The following is a 22,206-nucleotide window of genomic DNA, read 5'->3' as shown; positions in this document are numbered from 1 at the left end:
TGATTAGTAACAGAATAATATATTAGCCTAGATAACCATGATACCCCTCAACTTTTTGGTTGTTAAGTTAATGAAATTTCAGTGAATACAAGATGGGGGTGGTGATAATGATATTCATTTTATGAATAACATGATCGTACAAATAAATATAACTAGACTGGATAAATGGTGAAAATGATGTGAATACCTGTCATACAAACGAGCAGCTTCTTCTTGTGATCCAACAGTGCCCAAGTGGATTTGCTTCTTGTCAACTTTTATTGCTGCTTGCCATTTCATATTCTTAAAATAGACACCTCTCATTACACATGGTTCCTGGTCTTCAAAATGTTTTCTCCGATGTCGCTTTCTGCGTTTGACTCCTTGACCTAGAAATAGAAGCTGCAAAGTTCAGTGCATGGCAGCATAAAGAACTCTTTCCCATTCTATATATTGGAGTACGTGTAGGCATGCCTATATGAGGAGCGTTTTCAACTAGAAAAGTGCAGATGATCACAAAATACCTTATTTAATAAATTTCATCGAGAAAATTAATGGATATGTGGTCATCAAAAAATAAATTATAAGGAAGAAAAATGTGTTTCTCAGTAACATACATAGTTTTCAAGGCACCAAAGAAAGGCTAGCCGACAGGAGTGCACTTTGTCACCTAGTTGCATAATTTGTTTGTTTCTTAATAGAAACCACGAATTCTAGGCTAATTCCCTAGGTTCCATCACAAACAGCAACTATCTTTTACCAGTAATTGTCTGTAATATATTCATAAAAAATGTATAAACTTCATTTACCATATAGAAAATCAACAATTCATCAAAAAGAATGGAAAAAAGAAAATAAATTTCAGAAAATAGAGGGACTGAGCCCCTATTTTTTGTCCTAGGAAAGAAGAAAATAAATGATGAAAAAAAGAAGATCAATATGCATCAATTGGATAAAATCTTGAATTTTTCCACAAAAGAAATTTCAGAAAACAGAGTTTCCTTGCTTATCAATTCAATTATTAAAGTCATTGAGGGTTAAAGACAGTATACATGTCCATTGAACCCTAACCAAAACAAATAAGAAAATAATACAAATAAACTAGTATATCAACTCACAAACTAAATAATTTAGTTCAATAATCTAAAAATAAGAACATAAAATATCTAAAAAAATAAGAACATAAAAGATTAGAATTGCACATTGTACAAAATACCTTGGTGATTACGCAAGGCGACTACAGGAGACTCTTTCGGCCCCACTTTCCCAAACTGATTGGGAATTCATTGTGGTAGCAGCAGTGATAACAGAATTAGAGAGGTTTAGACAACTTATGAGTAAGAAAGATTCACCTAGCTCTAGCCTTCCAGATGGACAACAGAATGCAGGAGCCAACTACACCACTTCCTTTGCACATACAGGTAGTTCATATGCAACTGCAAATCTTGCATCCACTTTAGGTAAGGAGGGACCTCCCTAGATTATAGACTCAGGAGCATCTGAGCACATGACTAATGCCCCTACCCTTCTCAATTCCTATCGGTTGTGCTCTGGTAGAGACAGAGTCTCTACAACAGATGGTTCACATATGCCCATTGCTGGGAAGGGGACAGTTAGAGTGACCAATGGTAAAACTCTGTCTTCTATTTTACATGTCCCTAGACTTCATACCAACCTATTGTCTATTAGTTCTTTGACAAAAAAATTGAATTGTTTTGTGACCTTTCTTCCCGGTAATTGTGTTTTGCAGGATCTGGAGTCAAAGAAGATGATTGAGAGTAGTCATGAGGTGAATGGAGTCTACCTTGGATGAGATTCCGAGACATCAGGGCCATCATGTTACCAGCAGCAGTAGTAGTGGGTCAGAGTCAGTGAACCAGATTATGCTTTGGCACAATCGCTTAGGACATCTTTCTTTTAGTTCTTTGAAATGTCTTTTCCCAAAGTTGTTTGAGTCTATTCAGTTATCTACTTTGGAGTGTGAGAGTTGTCGAATAGGAAAGCATTGTAGATAGTGTTTTAAACCAAATAATAAAAGTACTTTTGCTTTTAATATTATTCACACTGATGTATGGGGGCCATATCATATCCCTTCCATGGGAGGATTCTGTTACTTTCTCTTGTTTGTGGATGATTATACACGATATTCTTGGATATATTTGATGAGATCACATGATGAGGTTCCTAACTTGGTATGACAGTTCTACCAGATGGTTCTCACACAATTTGGAGTGAGAACTAAGGCTTTTAGATCAGATAATGCCAGAGAGTACTTTGAAAAGGATCTGACCACGTTTCTCTTAGAACATGGTGTAGTTCATTACCTGAGCCACTACGGGCAACCTCACAGAAATATTAACTCCGGAAGATGATGGTTGACTCCACACATCCTCAACCCACACCACTCTCTGTCAATCCTTTTGAAACTCCAAATTCGGCAGATACAGTTTCAAGTATTCCTCTTGAACCTAAGCATGTTATGTTTTTTGATGATAATGTTCTTGTCCCTAACACCATTGTTGCAGCTGATCCCACTGACCTTGATCTTCCCACTGCACTTTGTAAGGGGAAGAGAGAGTATGCAACCCACTGCATTTCACACCATCTTTCCTACAGTGCCTAATCACCCTCCTACCATGCTTTTCTTTCTTCCCTGGATTTTGTGTCTATACCTAGAAATGTTATTGAGGCTCTCTCCAAACTTGAGTGGAAAACAAACATGCAAGATGAGATGGATGCTTTGGTCAAAAACCAAACTTGGGAAATAGTTGATCTCCCCCTAAACAATGAGTCAGTCGGATGTAGATGGGTATTCACAGTGAAGTATAAGGCCAATGGCAAGGTAGAGAGGTACAAGGCAAGGTTGGTAGCAAAAGGGTATACTCAGACCTATGGTGTTGATTATCTGGAAACCTTTGCACCAATAGCTAAGATGAGTTCAATTTGTATCCTTTTATCTCTAGTAGCCACTTATTCATGGCCCTTGTTCCAGCTTGATGTCAAAAATACCTTCCTCAATGGTGATTTATAGGAGGAGGTATATTATGGACATTCCAGTAGGCTTTTATGAAAATGTTGGTAAAGGAAATGAGTGCAGACTCAGAAAACCTCTGTATGGACTGAAACAGTCACCTAAGGCTTGGTTTGACAGGTTCAAAGGGGCGCTCATCCATTTTGGATACACACAGACACAATCTAATCACACCCTCTTTGTGAAGAGGAGAGATGCTCTGGTGTCAATTCTGATTGTGTATATGGATGATATAGTGGTGACAAGAAATGATCTAAAGGAGATTAATGATCTCAAAAATCATTGCAGCAAGAATTTGAGATCAAGGATTTTGGTGAGCTCAAATACTTCTTGGGGATTGAAGTTGCAAGATCCAAGCATGGGATCTTCATTTCACAGAGAAAGTATGTACTTGACCTACTGCGGGAGACTGAGAAGCTGGGGACCAAACCAGCAAACACTCCTATTGATCCAAATCATAGAATTAATGGTGTGGATGGTGAGTTGGTAAAGGATGTGGGGAGATATCAAAGAATGGTGGCCGACTATTGTATTTGTTTATGATACGACCAGATATTTCTTACACTATTAGTGTTGTGAGTCAGTACATGCATGCACCTTGGGTTCAGCACTAGGAAGCTATTGAGAGAATACTTGCATATCTGAAAAAGCACCTTGGCAGAGGCATTCTTTTCTCAAATCATGAGAATTTGAAGCTAGAATCCTATACAGATGCAGACTAGGCAGGATGCTTAGATGACAGGAGATCTACATCAGGAGTAGGTGGAAACTTGATCTCCTAGAAGAGTAAGAAGCAAACGGTTGTGGCAAGGTCAAGTGCAAAGGCTAAGTATAGATCCATGGCACATGATGTCTCAGAACTTCTTTGGGATAGATCTCTTTTGAGTGAGATTGGGGTGAAAGTAGAGAAACCTATGATGTTATACTGTGATAGGACAAAACATATTGAAGTTGATAGACACTTTATACAAGAAGGGGTAACAACCGGAGAAGTTTCTTTGCCTTATGTCTCTACAGAATTGCAATTGGCTGATGTTCTCACTAAAGGGGTGGCAAAGAACAAGCTTGAACATGATCTACGCAAGTTGGGAATGTGTGACATTTACTCCCAACTTGAGGGGGAGTGTTGAAGATTAATCAGTTTTATGATGTTTTTCTGAGTAGATGTTCTATGTTAGTTGTTAAATAGGAGGTGGGGACCACAATAGTTATGTGGGTCCAAATTTAATTATGTTTTTGAGTGTTATATATGTTGTTTTATGTTTTCCTGCCCTATAAGGGCATAGTTGTCTTTGTACTATTCTATTATTTTTAGTATAAATAATAAGTGAAGGGGGCGGCCAGATTATTGCTCTCTTTTCTTTTCAACTTCTCTTCTTCTCTTCTTCTCTTCTTCTCCTTCTCTCTTCAATAAACAACTTTTCTTTCATATTTTTTAATTCAGTAGATTTCTACTCTGGAGAAGCAAAAAGCAGAATGTGGTAGCTAGATCTAGTGTTGAAGCTGAATACCAGGCAATGTCTCATGGAGTGGCTGAAAATTTTGTTGAGTCGGGTTTTCCAGTTGAAGGACCTATGACACTATTCTGTGATAATAAAGCAACCATAAGCATTGTTGCTAATCCAGTGGTGCATGATAGAACTAAACACATCGAAGTTGACAAACACTTTATTAGAGAAAAGGTCGTCACAAAAGAAGTGTACTCCTTATGTTAGCTCTAAAGATCAACTTGCAGACATCTTTACAAAAGGGCTACACCACTCATGGCTTCATGATTTATGTGACAAAGTTGGGCATGATTGACATCTATGTCCCAACTTGAGGGGGAGTGTTAAAAGACTGTTATTTATCTTAGTACCACAGGGGTACTCTTGTAATTTCCTCCTTTTATTTTTTATGTTTCATCGCCCTAGTATATATATCAAAAGCTGGCGCCGCCAGCAGCACTTTTGGCTCTAAGTTCTCTCTTATCTATTCTTCTCTCTCACTCTTCTCTCTTCTTCCATTCTTCTCTCCTGCATAACAGCCCACAAGAGATATCCGGAAGATGGACACTTCTTCTTTCCAGATTAGATCTAGAAAGACACTTATCTAGAGTCATTGCCCAAACCAGAAAATTAGATTTTGAGGGAGTGATCAGATTCCAGATTTGACTGAAAGAGAAGCATGTAGAACCTGAACTGCTAAGCTTAAGGGCCAGAGATTTGACTGGGAAGCAGCCATCACCATTCTACTTCCAGTTCCACTTCCTCCAGGTTAATATTTATCCCCTGTCCCTGTAAGAGCTCCAGCAACTCCGCAATCTCATCCAACTCCCACTCAAACAGGTTCCTTCTACATTGAGGGGTCCAGGTCAGCCCATTTTCAGAGACAATGTAAGAATCGGCCACCGAAGCGTCATGACTAGCAACACAATGGAACAAGAGGGGGAATGCCTCAGCCAAGGGACCCTCCAAGCACCAAGGGACGTTCCAAAACTTGATTGTCACCTTTACACCACTTTGAAACTTACTCCATCCAAAACAGTAGGCAGATTTTATTTTTTTTTATGAGTAACAGTAGGCAGATTTTTCATTATGCATTTCCACAAGGAGCATCCCCAACTTGAAGGGGGACACCAAGACCTCAATTAGCCCACTCCACCCCGAACTTTGCAGCCAAAAGATTTCTCCACCAAGCTGTTCTTTCTGAGGCAAATCTCCAGATCCATTTGCTGAGAAGGGAAGACTTGAACAATTTCAACTTCCTAATACCCGGTCCACCTTAATGGGAAGGCATACTTGGTCCCAATTGACTAGATGAATTTTCTTCTCTCCATCCCAACCTTTCCACATAAAATTTCTCTGCAATTGTTCCAGCGTTTTTGCTGTTTTAGATGGGATAGAAAAGAGGGACATAAAATATGTCGGAAGATTGGAGAGTGTGCTTTTAATTAGTGCCACTCTACCCCCAGCTGAAAGATATTTAGCTTTCCAAGAAGACATCTTTTTCTCCATCCTTTCAATGACTGGAACACAAATAGAAGAGGAGGAACATTTTGCCCCGAGAGGTAAGCCCAAGTATTTAACAGGGAGGAAGTCAATCTGGCAAGCCAACATCCTAGCACACTCCTCCAAATTAAACACTTGGCCCACAGGAATAATCATACTTCTACTCAAATATACTTTAAGCCCAGATACCACTTCAAACCAACTCAGAATCCCCAAAAGGAACTCCAACTGATCAGTGGAGTCATCCACAAAACAAAGAGTACATCAGAAAATTGAAGGATGTTCACCTTTTCCTTCCCAGGAGCAATTTGCAAAGCCTTCTTAAAAAACAGAAAGAGCAGCCCTCTTACTAAATAGAGAAAGAATTTCCATGATGCAGATGAATAAAAGGGGAGAGAGAGGGCCTCCCTGTCTTAAACCCCTAAACTTTCAAAGAAACCTGTAGACTACCCATTTATCAGGCACAAAACCCAAACACCTCCAATTTACATGATCATAAGCTTTCTGTATGTTCAGCTCACACACCAAACCAGGAATTCCTCTCTCTTCATAGAGTCAATAAGCTCATTAGCTATAAGAACAGAATCAAACATTTGCCTCCCTGGAACAAAGGCGAACTGATTATCAGAGACCACGTTGCCTACCACCCTCTTCAACCTTTCAGCCAGCACTCTTGCCAAGATCTTATAGAAGCTGTTCAGAAGACTTATAGGCCTGGAATCTTTGATATTAACAGCCCCTTCAACTTTTGGGATAAGGGTGATAAAGATGGCATTCAAACTTCTTTGCAAGGACGCACTAGAATGGAAAGACTGAAAAACATTTACTAAGTCGTGCTTTATAAAATCCCAGCACTTCAAATAGAAGAGATTGGTTAAACCATCTGGCATAGGGACTTGTCCCCTTCCATTTTACAAATTGCAGCCTTGATCTCCTCCTCCGAAAAGGTCTCTCAAGGAGCAACTTCTGATCCTCATTTAACTTCTTGAAAGGTAAATCCACTGGAAGAGGTCTAAAGGCCCAATTTTTCCTATAAAGATTCTTACAAAAGGAGGTGGCAATCAGCTTGATTTCAGCAGCCGAATCCCCAACCTTACCTTCCCATTCCAACCAGCTAATTGAAGCTCTACTCCTAGCATTTGCCATCTTGTGGAAAAAATGTGTACTCTGCCCCCTTCTTTCAGCCAAGTGGTTTTAGCTCTCTGCCTCCATTTAATCCCCTCCTTGACTGCCAACTTATCATACAAAAGTTTTGCTGAGAGCTGAGATCTTTCCAGCTTTAGATCATCCGATAAAGGGCCTAATTCTTCCACTCTATCAATATCTTCAATTACACTTAGAAAGGCTCTTTTCTCTGTTTCTGAAGTCAAGCTATGTTCTAGCTTCCAGAATTTTTTTTTTCTTTGATTGCTCCCAACTTCTTCGCCAGGATAAAAGAGCTGGTTCCCTCCATGGAAATCAAACCACACTGCCTTCAATATAAGATCTTGAAAATTTTATAAGATCATTTCTCCCAGACTTTTGTATTTTGATAGATAACTGAAAAATTTATTAATAAAACACAGCAAATATACAGAACTATGAACAATCCAAGAACAGGCTAGAAGGACTACCTATCCCCCCCCCCAAAAAAAAATGATCCCTGTTTACCCCTTGTTTATCCAGAAAGTCAGCCATACTCTTGCTGATCTTGATACCCACTGAGTGCTAACTCCCAAATTCGTAGTCAATCATTTAATTTCCTTAAGCTCCCATCTGTAAGTCCACAAGGCCTTTTCTTCATGAGTTTACCAACTCATTATAACCTTTGAGCCCTCAATAAGCAGATTAGTGAAGTTCAATTGCTTTGCCTGCCTAATACCTTGAGCCCAGCTAGCAGCTCAGCTCTGATAGTCTCCAAACCCTATTCGGCCTGAGAACACTACCTTTACTCCTCCATGTTCATCCCTGAAAACAGCTCCCTTTCTCCCAGACTATCATTAGTAATCAAGCTTTGAATCTATTATTATTCGTCACTGCATGCTAACTCCCAGATTCATAGTCAATCATTTAATTTCCTTAAGCTCCCATCTGTAAGTCCACAAGGCCTTCTCTTCATGAGTTTACCAACTCATTATAAACTTTGAGCCACCCCCAATAAGCAGATTAGCGAAGTTCAATTGCTTTGTCTGCCTGATACCTTGAGCCCAGCTAGCAGTTCAGCTCTGATAGTCTCCAAACCCTATTCAGCCTGAGAACACTACCTTTACTCCTCCATGTTCATCCCTGAAAACAGCTCCCTTTCTCCCAGACTATCATTAGTAATCAAGCTTTGAATCTATTATTATCCGTTAGAAAGGACCCTAGATATTGTGTTATTAAGAAGATAAGAACTTCCGTCCTTAAAGAGAGGATTTTGGCACTGATTTTGTAGAGACTACCCACAACTGATGGGCCAGAAGTCTTTATGGTGGGCTGCATCCTGCCTCTTTGAAATTAATGCAATAAAAGCAGCATTAACACCTAGATTATTAATACGTCTCTCATGGAATGTTGTAAAGACTTTCATCCAATATTCTTTTACAATATCCCATAATCCTAATAAAATGACAAAGGAGCCATCTGGGTTTGGAGCTTCAGACCTCATCATTGAAAAAAACTGCTTTTATTTCCTGTTTTTTGGTCAGTAAAAACTGCTTTATTTCTTCCACTCAGTAAAGCTCCTCCACTTGTTATATTGATTTTTTTTTTATGAATGAATGGTATTTTCTAAGAAATAGTACAAACATGAAACTCCCTAAGAGGAGGCACGAGGTGTTACCCCTTAAGGGTGGTTCCAAACCCAACTCTTTTCAGATTATAGTTACAAAGTAGCCAAAAACAAAGAATCCCTTGAAGCCCCTCGTTTGGCTAACCAACATGGTTCTCGTAAGCCATTTGACCTTTTTGATAATGTCCCTATATCCCAAACAACAATTTCCAGGTCTGGCATCCATCTCACTATCACCTTAGAGTCTCCTTCAACTATCAAATTAGTCACTCCAAGTTGGTTGGAAATCTGTAGTCCTTGTACCACAGCTAGTATCTCAGCCCTTGTAGAGTCTCCATAACCCACTGGGCCTGAGAATAAGGACAGAATGTTGTCATCCTTATTCCTCATGATCCCTCCTATAACCGAAGGTCCTAGATTGCCTTGACTACTCCAATCAAAGTTCAACTTTACAACCCCTTCCGGAGGGGGTAGAAAACTTGCTTGTGATTTATTTTTCTTGGATGAGGTGGAGGCCACTGCTGCCCAACTCCTTCGAAGGTCATCACTAAAGTAATGCAAAGAGATCAATAGTTTTTAGCCAAAGGATTTCCCTTGTCAATATACAATCCTTTATTTCATCAATGCTTCTCTCCTTCTCCAAGAAAATTCTAACATTTCTTTCATCCCAAATGGTCCATAAGAAGGCTGCCCTAATACATTTCCACAATGCTTTCCCTCTCTTTGTTGGCCAACCAAAAAATGATGGATTAAAAAACAGATTTACTTCAAGAGGCAGGTTCCACCTGTAATCCAAATAGCATAAAAACCCAATTCCAAATATTTACAGCAAAGGAGCAAGAAATCAGGTAAAAGCAGTCCTCATTCTGCACTTTATATAAAATACACCAGTTAGGGGACAAGCCCAATCAAAATTATCTCTAGATCCTGAGAATGCTTTGATGGAAAAAACACGATGTAGGAGGCATCAAAAGAATGCGGCGATAAAAGGCTAAATTTTCCTAGGCCTACGGTGAATCATTGGTGTCAGGATGCTCAAGAAATTGGAATCAATCACAAACTGCAACTCTTTTTTACTCGAGCTCAAGCTCAAGGCATTCCTGAATGAAGCAAGATATGATTAGAATTCTGAGCATGTAGACAATCTGCTAAGAAAGGAGATCACATTGATGAGAACAAAAAGAAAAAGAACTCTAAGTCCAAGATGGTTCATGAAACGATTCAACCAAAAGTTCACAGATCATTTAGAAAGTCTCTTTTTTTCTACATTGTCCACAATATCAATTTTACCATAATACACTTCCCAACAAAAACTAGCAATTTTAGGTGGAATTGGCCTGGATCAGACTTCTTTAACTGGGTACAACAAAGGGGAAGGAGTAGAGCATAGGGACTTAAAGAAGGAAGAACAAGAGAAGGAGCCACTCGAGGTCAAAGACCAAATTCTTCTATCTGGTTTAGGAGGGTCTAGGCAAACAGAATCAAGTAAAAGTAAGAGCTTGAAGGCAGAAATTGATTCCTCATCCCTCAACCCTTTACAAAACCCAAAATCGCAATTAAGAGACAACGGTAGAATGGAGGAGAAAGAAACCTTGAAATAGGCTCCTTTTTATAGAGGGAAATAGAAAAAAAGGGGTAGAGGTCTTTTAAGGGTTGGTTGCCAATGCCCACCCAAACATCTTCCCAAAAAAAGCACAAAATTACCATTGCAGACATCATACCTTACAAATTTGAGAAATTTTGGGAGGATGCCAAAAATAGCCTTCCAAGGTGTAGTGAGTGAAGCCCGTCAAGATACCCCAGCCGAAAAAACCAACTGAAACTGAACCAAAAAATAGCTAACCGAACCGGCCGGTTCGGTTTTGGTTTGATATTTTGAAAAAACCGCTAATTTCGGTTCAGTTTAGGTTAACCTATTTAAAAAACTGACGATTAACCGAACCGACCGGTATATGTTAATAAATAATAATATATTATATATAATATATTATATTTTTAAAAATTAAAAAATCGGAATCCCTAAGACCCTAGCGCGCCTTTCCCCTTTCTTTCCCAGTTTCCCTCTCGCCCCTCTCTCTCAACTCTCGGACTCTCACTCTCACTCTCTCAAACTCATAACTTCAAAAGTCAGAACTCAGAATCTTCTTCTTCCCCAATGCCACCGACCGAATCACCGAGCCTCTGACGGATGTGTTCCAGACTTCCGGTGAGTGTTTTGTACTTCCCTATTCTGTGAATTTGTGTTCTCCTTTCTCTCTTCGAATCTAATACTCTTCTTCACAAATTATGTTGTTTTCCCCCTTTTTTAAATTCTGAGGGCATAAAAAAAAAAACTGAAAAACCGAACCGCAATTAACCAGTTGCATCAGTTCGGTTAATTGCAAAAACCGAACATATCGGTTCGGTCCAGAAATGCACCCCACGGTTCAGTTAACTGAACTATGAGCACCCCTAGCCATAAATACTAGCCACCACCTTGTGCACAATCTCTCTTTTCCAGAGGCCACCTCCATAATCACCTGCCCAAAAGAGCTTCATTCTTATTAACTAGGTTCCCTAACCCTAAGCCCCCTTGTTCGTTGCTTTGACTCACCACCTTCCAAGTTCCAACTAATCAAATGATACTTTTTTCCACACCTAGCTCCCACAAGAAATCCCTCATCAACTTTTCTATCTTCTCGACTTCCCTAACAGGTATCTTAAAAATAGACAAAAAGTAGATGGGTAAGTTTGTGAGTGTGGCCCTAATCAAAGTTATTCTACCCCCCCCCCAAAGAGATATAGTTCTTTTTTCCAAGTCACTAGCCCTTTTCCAAACTTTTCTACCACTGGGTTCCAAAACCTACTTTCCTTTGGATTTGCACCTAGGGGAAGTCCTAGATAGGTCAAGGGCCAAGCAAAAATAGAGTATTCTAAGCAGGCAACAGTCAGAGTTGTCAAGGCAATGCCTAGGTGACAAGGCGCCCTTAGAGGCTCGCCTCGCCCAGTCGCTAACCAGTTTTGTATATTGTCTTATAAAATACTTTTATATTGTTCTTTTTTGAGATTACAATTATAAAATAGACATTATTAAACAAAAATATTCATTTTTTGTGTTTATAAACTAATTTCTTTTTATTATCTTATTTGTTAGGGTTTAATCAACACAAAGAATTGCTAACTATTGTATTGAACCCTCAAAGACTTCAGAATCTGAACCAATAAGTAAAGGAAAAACTTATAAAGTTTTGTCTAATCAACACATTTCTTCTTCTTCTTTTCCTATAACAAAAATAGGGGTTCAGTCCCCATATTTTTTGAATTTTCTTTTCTTTCTTCTTTTTCTTCTCATAAATATGTTGATTTTCTAAACTTAAACATGAAGTCTATAACTTTCTTATGAAAATTATGGATAGTTATTAAGGAAAGATGGTTATAGAATCTAGGGAACTACCTAGGATATGTATTTTTTACTTAAAAAAATCCATCGCCTAGGCGACTAGGCAACAAGGCTCCCCCTGTCACCTAGCCTCGCCTTGGCGCCTTGAAAACTATGGCAACAAGAGACTCCAACTCCCTTCCCTCCACATTTAGCCCCACCACATAGCTCTTCAAAAGATTTATTTTCAAGTTTGAGATATTCTCAAAGAGGGTTAGTAGATTTCTCAGATTCCTTGCCCTCAACAAATCACATCGCTTGCAAAAGATTGTGATATCATCTGCAAACTAAAGGTGGGTTACCAAAACTTGATTTCTTCCTAATCTCTATCCTCTTATTAATCCAGCCATGTCTACTTATGACAAAAGTCTACTACAAACATCACCAACCAATGTGAAGAGGAAAGGGGACAACGGATCACCTTGTATCAAGCCCCTACATGCTAGGAAAAAAACCTTTACTACCCCATTTACTAGAATTAAGTAACGGCAAAATGCCAGACAGCCACCTATCCACTTGCACCATATATCCCCAAAACCACACTTACTGAGCACCTCTGGAAGAAAACTCCAATCCACTAAATCATAGGCCTTTTCAAGATCCAATTTGCAAACAAAACCTTGCCTACCTAATCTTCTCATCTCTTCTACACTTTCATTTGTTATTAGAATTTGGTCAACTATGTCTGTCATGAACAAAAGCACCTTGAGCTTGACTTATGAGGGGGGGAAGAGCCTTTTTGATCCTCAAAGATAAGACCTTTGCCAGTATTTAATAGATGCTTGTTAACAAAATGATAAACCTTTTCTAGTATTTTCCAGTCTTTTTAATTATGCTCCAACAATCTTGAAAGAAACCTATAGTAAAGTCATCTGGTCCTGGTGCCTTAGATCTATCCATTGAGAAAGGTGCTTGTCGGATTTCCTCCTCCTTAAAACTCCTTTCCAACCACAATTTAATCTCTTCAAAAAGTGTAGGCCAATCTAAACCAGCCAACTCCACTCAACTAGCTAGAGGTTTCCTTAACATAGATTTGAAGTGGGCTACAAAACAATTGGCTACTTCCTCTTGAGAGTCCAAGTCCACACCATCCACTTCAAGTTTCACCAAGTTTCTCCTTCTTCCATTGGCCATCTCATGAAAAAATTTGGTATTCCTGTCACCTTCCTTGATCCATTTATGCCTAGATTTCTACCTCCAAGAGATCTCTTCTCGCAAAAGAACCTCCTCTAATTCCTTTTTCAACCTCCACCTTAATTCTCTTTCATGAGTATTCATGGTTCGTTAAGATTCCTTCTCATCCAGGTCCACTATCTGGGTCATCAGATTGAATTTATGTTCCTCTATCCTCCCAAAATGCTTCCTATTCCATTCTCTTAAGTTCACCCTCAAGCTTTTCAACTTATGAAATCTCACCTCTTTCCACTTCATCCCCCTCATATCTTGACTCCACCATTCCTCAATCTTTTTTACAAAATATGGGTGTGTCAGCCGCATATTTTCAAATCTAAAGGGTTTGGGTCCACTCCTGAAAGGTTCTTGTCCTAGCTCAATGAGACAATGGTCAGAGGTAACTCTAGATAGATCTATGGGTAACAAGTGTTTCCAATGATTTTCCCAGCTTCCGTTATAAAGGAATCTATCAAGCTTTGAGCAAGTTGGGCTTTCTTGGAAGTTGGACCAAGTAAAAAGGCCAGGAACAAGAGGAAGCTCCTTAGTCTCACTACAATTAATAAAATCATTAAATTTTCCCATACTATTTGTAATGAGTTGTTGGGAACATTTCATATTTCTTCTAAAAATGTGATTCAACCAATCAGGTTGATCAACATATATAAAACAATCCTACAATGTAAACAGCATATGGGAACATTTTCTTGCTTTACTTGCTGCTAGGTGAAACTAGATACAGTAGAATCTTTTCATTCAAATTACAATCCAGAAATGCATTAATTGGCTCGATAAAAATCAATCCCTACACTAGGTGAAAAACCAAGGAGGTATTTTATCAATTCAAAGTAGATGGTATCCAAAGAAATTGGCTAGTAGTGGCATCATCAACATCCACTCAAAAAGATAGAGATATTAGCAGATGAACAAGGTGTTGAAGGACAATATAGAAACCACAGGGGTAACCTATTCAGGCTCAAAAGGTGTGGGGAAATCTATAAGACCAGAGCTTCATATCTACAGGGTCTCAGACTGGGTAGAACATCAAAATACATAACAGGGATTCTAAAATGTTTTTTGGTTAAGTGGTATTTTTGTATTACTAAAACAGGGAAAAACCCTCGTTTTACAAAAAGAGTATAAAGATATATACTCAAGGCACCGAATCCAAGAATTTACAAAAAAAAAAAATCACACTGTCCAAACAAAATGCCCACCCAATTAGAAGATGGGAGTACAAGATTCCCTGAAAGTGTTAAGAGGCCCAAACCCAGAAACACAGGTAGCATTCAGCCAGCTGGATTACAGCCTCCATAGGAGAGGGCTTTGGACTCGAATGTACACAAGTTGCACTCCTTCTAGACAGCCCAGCATATAGCAAGAACCACAAGGTTCCAGAGGATGTGGCCTTTCCAACTTTAACACACTGATATCCTTGCAGAAAGCAGTTCATCCAAACTATCGTGCAGCATCCAATGTCTTCTAAACAGATGAAGGAAGTTGTGCCCACAGCCCAAAGCTGTTAGCAACCAATACCCCTCTAAGGGATTAGTTTTCTCTCAGAAGGATCTTGTTCCAGGCTGCAGCCCGAATGAAAATTGGCATTCAGTGGCATCATGGTGTTAGAAATCCAGGCCCAACCAACCAATGCCATTGCCAACCCATCCTCCAACTAGCTGTAGCAGGATCCAATTAAGAAGAAACCAGATCTTATACCAATTCATGTTCTGTGGTCAGGCATAGAAGGCTGGACATGAACCCCACTTAGGAGTCTCAGCAACTGCAAACAGGCCTCCATTTCCCAATTGTTCAGGTTGCACCTGAACTGAGGACACCGAGAGATGCCTGCCTCTCAAAATCAAAACAATCTCAAACAGTAGCACCCTATTGGTGGAAATCAAGAACGGACTTGGGAATCCAGTGCAAAGAACCTCCTGCCCACGTCATTTATCCTTCCAAAAGTAGGTGCTTGCCCCATTTCCAGGGAAAACACAAATCTAATGATTGAAGTCCTCACTAGCCAACATGATGCCCTCCAAAGGCTAAAGACAAAAGACTGAGATGAGGGTGTAGTGTCCCAATCTAAGGGGGTTCTACTACCATACTTTTCTCCAATTACCTTCTGCCAGGGCTAATCTTTCTCAACACCAAACCTCCAAAGCCATTTAGAGGAACAGGCTTCATTCAAGGATTTAAAACTCCGAAGCCCCAGTTACTGGTTGGCTGAATGGAGACAGAGAACGTCCATGGCAGCTAAGATATTTGATCAGTGAGGAAGGCACTTGGCCAATTTATTGGAAGCAGTGACTGTCCGGATTCCCTAGGATGCAAACTCTATTGCTGATTCTCTAGCCTGACAAAAACTTACTAAGCAGGTTCTGATCTGAGATGGATAGGCTTTAGGGTAAGGTATCTTGTAAGTCAAAGCTCCAGTTGGAGCTTCGGGGGAGCAATAATGGGAAGTCCTTGGGAGGGGTAGAATGAAATATGGACCTAACCATTGGCTCCTTTTTTGCACAAAGTGGCTGCTAACTTAGACTCAAGCCCCCTTTCGCATGCTTGCCAGCCCAAGAGTTTACCATTACACCAAGCAAAGGCCCCTATTTAATGTACAAAATGTAACTACAACTGTACATCTTCTCACTAATGAAAAATTTTCAGTTAGCAATAAGAAAATGCATAGATGGAATAGTTATAGCAAGTTGTGAATATCATGATCAATGAGTGGAATGACTAGGAGAGTGGTTGCTTGTACTGTTCATCAGTTTTCTCTTCTTATGCTTAACAAATTACTAGTTGTCATTCATCAATGCAGAGTGAATTTGGTGCAAGTTCAAATCTCTAATACAGCAAAGAAAAGACAGAAAAGGATGTTTGTAGAATTGACGAGAAAAGACAGGTCATTTGATAAAAAATACAAACTTTCATAGAGTGTAATGATAAAATGGGATTTGTTATAGCCAACCCAAAATAATGAAATGATGTTACATTGAGTTAAGTTAATTTGCAGATGCTCATTTTCTATTTTGAGGAAGGGGGAGAGGCCATAAATGTTAAAGACCACCACAAACATGCACACATGGTTTGTGTAATTTTTCTCTTCACCATGTATTAAGAGGTAGTTTAAATACATCTCATGAAATACTTATAAGATTCCAAACATATTCCTCTAAAAGGACAAACCTGATGGTTGTTGATACTGGTCCTCCTTTATTGAGCTAGCACCAGATATATTTGATGATCCAGGAGAACTTTTTGATATATTTACCTGGAAAATCATCATCCACAATGAATGCAACTTCAACCATAAAATAAACTAAACATACATTGATATATTTTGGGTTTAAACAAAGTGCCTAAAGGCTAGTCAGTTATGGGGAATAAATAATGGTTCTCCTCCACTTTTTAACAATACAGTCAGACACAATTTAGTTCCAACATTACAGTCTTGTACAAGTCCTTCCAATCCTTGAAAAGTTGAAACAAAATAAGGCCAAATCTTTCCTGGTTACGGAGAAGAAAAGATGAATATAATTGGTCCCTTCCCTACCATATGTTATACACTCAAACTATCAGATCTAACATTAAACTGGTCCACTTACCAGGTTGTCTATACCAAAACAGGAATATCAGTGTGGCTAATTGAATATTAACCATCCAATCTTGGGGAAGAAAATAAGTATTTGAAATTCTTTGTTCTTAAGGGAATTTGTGTGAGTATGAACATTATAATAAATACAGTATAAACATCCAGGTGTTAAAAATAGGCATGTGGCAAGCCATTATTCTGCAATCCCCAGATAGAATTTTGTGCATCATCCAATGTCCCCATACCAAAGCTTTTTGTCTTTATTATTATTTTTCCTTCATCTTTTATTTTATCCTGCTCCACTATGTAGGTAGTGAGATACGGATTTGTCCAGTAAAACCCACTAGACTTGTCTTGTTGATTTGCACTAATTGTTTGTCTGACATTTGGGAGTTGGAACTTGTAGAATAGCCCAGCTTTAGAAAGAAACTATGTCTCTAAATTTATTGAATGAACAGTTTTCATGGTGTATTAATTGTGTTGTTTACAACTAAATGCTATTTATAATTAACAAAAAAAGGAACAAAGCTCTCATATGCTATAATTGTTTAGGTGGTGACAAGGGAAACAAACCTATTTATAGCATGACAAGCATATCCATCACAGATAACAAGTTCCACAAAGTAAATGAAAAACATAAGAAACTAAGACGTAGGGCAGAGTTTTGTCCTACAAATTTCAGATGTGATGGTGGGCTTTGTGGGGTTAAAGAAGGGCTTTGGACAATTAGAGATGAAGAATATGGATGGAGAAGCAAGTAGATAGCGTGCTGTCCACCAAAAAATGAGCAAGAAATTGAAAGAGAGAGAGAGAGAGAGAGAGAGAGAGAGAGAGAGAGAGCTCTTACTGTTAGGGTAAACAGAAAAGAAATAGATCACTTAGAAGAACAAATAGGTGAGAGACAGAACTCAGAAGAAAGAAGAGAAAATTCTTGGCAACAACCAAAATCCATTGAACCAAACTATATTTCATCATATCAGTTTTCTTCAATTGTTATTACAGTGATTCTATCTATAGACTCGATATACGAACTTAGATGTCCCTTTACACACTCCAATTTGAACTATGAAACTGACCTAATCAATTTCCAATTGCTTTAGAACTAAGACAAATCAGTAACCCATAGTGAATCTCATTTAAGAACACCAACTCCTAACACTACACAACTATAAAAACACTTATAATAATCCTACTGAAACTAACTTAATGTAAAGATATCAGAAATTACAAAAACGTAAATCATGAATTTTCTATAAATAGTAATTATGGGAATTGCTATAAATAGTAAAACAGAAAGTTACCATAAATAGAAATTTCAAAGTAATAGCAAATTTTTAGAAAAATTAAAACCATATCCTTAAGACACATATCAAATATATTTTAAAAACTCAACCAATAGCAATATCCTATGACCCAAAAATTCTGAAACTGGTACAGAAATGAAAACTGATTTAATTTTCCATGGATAGAATTCTTTCCTCACTTCTATGTCTGCATCAGGCAGAGCAACAACAATATACTGTTTCGTCTTCCAGGTTAAAGCCACCATAAATCAGCACAGTTGCGACACAACAAGCCAATGCTACAAGCATAGATCCTTTATCCTACTCAAGCACACGTGGCAGCATATTCAGAATGAATTATAACTTCTAATCATTAAACCAAATGAGAAGATTTTTATACATTTCTAAAAATATCGTCCATTATGATTAATACATCATTTTGAAGGTTAGAATTTTAGTTGGTTCCTAATGAGTAGCAAGTTAGATTAGAAAACTTTCTTGTAGGAGGCAAAAGGGTGCAATCATAGTCTATATAAGGAGTAGCCCATTGTCAGTCAAGTAGTTGAATTAGAATTTTCTCTTAATTATTCAGTGAAGAACTTTCTTCTTCTTGTTTTAGCTTAAGTTCTTTTCTTTGTAGATTCTCTGAACGTGAGTTTTTCCAACCTATGTCAAATAGGGAAGAAAGAGATGAGAAATGGGGGAAAATTAAGATATAATAATGATGCAAAAATCAGTAAATCTACAGGTTTAACAATTTATTTTGCTAATACTCTAAACAATAATCTCTCTATGCAGTGGATATGGAGATCATACATATATAGACATAGATAAAAGAACAAAACTGATAACACAGAGTTTTGACTCTAATAGCTTTCTTTGAGATCAAAAAGAAAAACAAAAGTATCCGAATATCAAAAAGTTAGGCTCTAACAACTTTCCTTGAGATAAAAAGACTTTCCAACAACATCACCACTTCCACCTATCTCTCTTAAACATTAAACATTTCTACCCATTACTCAAAGTTTGGTTGGGAAAGAAGGTGACTGGAAAAGACCGAGCTGGAGAGGTTTCTGGTTTCGGGCTAGAGGAGAAGATGGAGAAGGATAGGGAGTCGAAGAGACACTTGGAAGAAGATGGTGAGGTGACAAATTCAAAGGGCAAAGATGAAAACATGGAGGTTGGGGTGAGAGGATCACTCGATGGCAGACACATGGGTGATGTGTGTAAGCCAATTAAAGCCCAAAGTCTGGTGATTGGGTGGGGGAAGGAGATAGAGAACGGGCATTGGCAAGTAATGCTTAAGAGTAAAATCAAGGTGGGAACCACTTCTTCAAAAAATTGAACAACGAATTAAAAGGGAGGAACTGGATTAAGAGGTCACAAGTAGTGAGGGGTATCTTTGGAAAATGGAGGCATATCTCAAAGGGATTGAGGTTCCATAGTGTTAGGGAGAGTTGAATAAGGGAGGGGAAGCTGAAAGGTGATTTGGCTTTGGGTCGTAAAAATATGGTAATGGTAGGAAGATTGTGTTAACAAAAGGAAGACAAAGGAATCTGTGTGTGGTTTACCTCGAGGAGAAGATTTGCGGCAGATTGAAATTAGAGAGGTATAAGAGGTTTTGGCACCACAACTGGATTGCAGTAATGACCTAATTCAAGGTAAAAGTCCATCATACCAGAAAAGTCCATTGGCCGAAGTTCAACCACTTAACACCTACACTAAATCTGGAACGATAGTGTCTAGTGAAGTGGAACATTTAGCTAGGGATTTAGTTAATGAGAATCAGGTGGACACTGAAGCGATGGAGGATAGCTCAGGAAGATAATTGCCTGGTTCAATAACTCTCAAGATTATTGCCCAATTGAATAATGAGGTGAGTTATGTTCCTCTACCTTCTGTACCTTTTCCACCTAAGCTGGAAGTTTCTGATAAGGGGAGATTAGGGGAATTGGGGTTGGAGGAGTGGGAGGTCGAAGAAGCAGGCCGAAGAGGAAAAAATCTAGGGAGGGTGACAAGACTGAGCAACAGTACTGTGTATAATAGAAAGAGAAGAACTTCAGTTCAAGGAGCTACAGGGGTTGCGGTTGAAAGGGGAGAAGTGAAAGACCAGGAGGAGTTGGGGGAGGATAAGGGAGGGAGAAGAGGGATCAAAGGGGCTTGAAGGAGAGGGAGTTTCAAGAAAGGAAAAAATTGACAAGGGGAGGGTGGATATTGAACAGTTAATGGATAGACAAGTGGTGGTTGGAAAGTCACTTAGGTTATTCTTCTTGGGTGGAGAGAGGGCGGTTAGAAAGGCAATTGAACACTTTGAAAGGAATAGAAGGGAAAATATAATTAAAAAATAAAAGCTATTGCGGGTGGGAGGAAGGAGAAAGGAGAGAAGAAGGAATTGTCAACGAAGAATGAAAGGAGTTATTTGAAAATAAAAATAGGGTGGGGTAGGAGGTTGAAGCTGAAAATGAAACTGATATCATGGAATGTTAGGGATTTGAGAGAAGGAAGAAGAGTTTTGGTGAAGCATTTATTGAGAAAACATAACCCAGATGTAGTGATGTTGCAAGAGACAAAGCTGGAAACATTTATCCTAAGATTGAAGAATGAAATCTAGGCCACTAATAATGGGGAGTGGATGGAGGTGAATGTAGAGGGTCGTTCGGGTGGTTTGGTGGTCATCTGGGATCCAAGGGTTCTCAAAAAGATTGGAGAGAAGAGGGGAGTTTTTTCAATTTTGATTTGCTTCCAAATAGTGGAAACGGAGTGGATCTGGGGGCTCACAAACATGTATGGGCCAAATGAAGAAGGGGCGAGGGTGGAAATTTGGGAGGAATTGGAGAGGCTGAGGCAGGATTGGGGGCGTCCTTGGTGTCTAGGGGGTGGGGGCTCACAAACATGTATGGGCCAAATGAAGAAGGGGCGAGGGTGGAAATTTGGGAGGAATTGGAGAGGCTGAGGCAGGATTGGGGGGTCCTTGGTGCCTAGGAGGTGATTTCAATGTAGTGAGGTAGATGGGAGAAATGAAGCGGGGAGAGAGAGAAGAGAGAGCTTGGGGATGAGAAGATTTGGCGATTTCATTAGGAGAAATGGCCTAATTGATCCTCCACTAAATGGCAATAGATTTACTTGGTCAAGTGGGCAGTGTCCACCTATATTAAGAAGGCTTGGGAGGCGAATGTTGGGGAGATGGTTCAATAAGCATTACCTTTCTTCCTAACTGACCATAAACCAATCATCCTATGAAAGTTTGTGGTGGTGCCGTGGTGGGCCTGGTGGCTAGAGCAAAACCATTTAAATTTGGAAACATGCGGCTTGAGCATCCAAATTTCCTAGATTGGGTGGGAAAGAAGTGGGGCAGTTTACAAGTAGAAGGTTCAACAGGTTTCAAGTTGGTTAGCAAGCTGCAATTATTGAAGGAGGAAATAAAGGGGTGGAATAAAGAAGTGTTCGGGAATGTGGGGACTAGAAAGAGGGAGGTGCGAGGTGCTTAAAAAAATGACAGCGGGAAAAATTGGGTGAGGAAAGATTTTTTTTCTAAAGAGGAGAAGTTAGAGAGAGAGACTAACAGCTGAATTGGAAAGGTTAATCCATAGGGAAGAGAATAGCTGGAGGCAGAAGTCGAGAATGACATGGCTGAAAGCAGGTGACAAAAATATTGCTCTCTTTCATGCCTATGCTAGTGCTATAAGGAGGAATTTGATCTCAAGAATACAGGTGGGAGATGAGGAAGTGGAATCTTCGGGTGAAATCCAGGAGAAGGTGGTTGAGTTCTATAAAAGTTTGTACTCTTCAAGAATATGGAGTTAAGTATCCTTTGGAGCGGTGGTCCCTAGAAAATTAAATGAGTTCTCAATGAATTGGATTGAAGAATTTGAGCTTGAAGTATGTGAAATTAAGGAAGCTTTAAAAGACATAAATGGCGACAAGGTACTGGGGCCAGATGGTTTCAATTTTCTTTTATTAAGGCTTGTTGGAACTTGCTTGAAGAGGAATTTGTGAT

General features: G+C 39.1%; 1 protein-coding gene across 1 annotated transcript in view; it reads right to left on the bottom strand.

Moving 5' to 3' along the window:
- The window catches only part of LOC148874646 (Integrase-type DNA-binding superfamily protein), a 55,781-nt gene that overhangs the window by 18,444 nt on the left and 15,131 nt on the right, over window positions 1-22,206 (bottom strand). The window contains exons 4-5 of the mRNA XM_088966719.1: window positions 16,521-16,605; window positions 188-368 (exon numbers count right to left, since the gene is read on the bottom strand). Coding sequence (XP_088822845.1) covers window positions 188-368; window positions 16,521-16,605 — 266 coding nt within the window. The remainder of the gene's footprint in view (window positions 1-187; window positions 369-16,520; window positions 16,606-22,206) is intronic.

The sequence above is a fragment of the Nelumbo lutea genome, chromosome 1 (genome assembly GCF_056320005.1).
Source record: "Nelumbo lutea isolate HS-2025 chromosome 1, American lotus-T2T, whole genome shotgun sequence".
Taxonomy (NCBI): Eukaryota; Viridiplantae; Streptophyta; class Magnoliopsida; order Proteales; family Nelumbonaceae; genus Nelumbo; species Nelumbo lutea.
The sequence above is the reverse complement of the archived record's forward strand: the minus strand, read 5'-3'. Positions and strand labels throughout refer to the sequence as shown.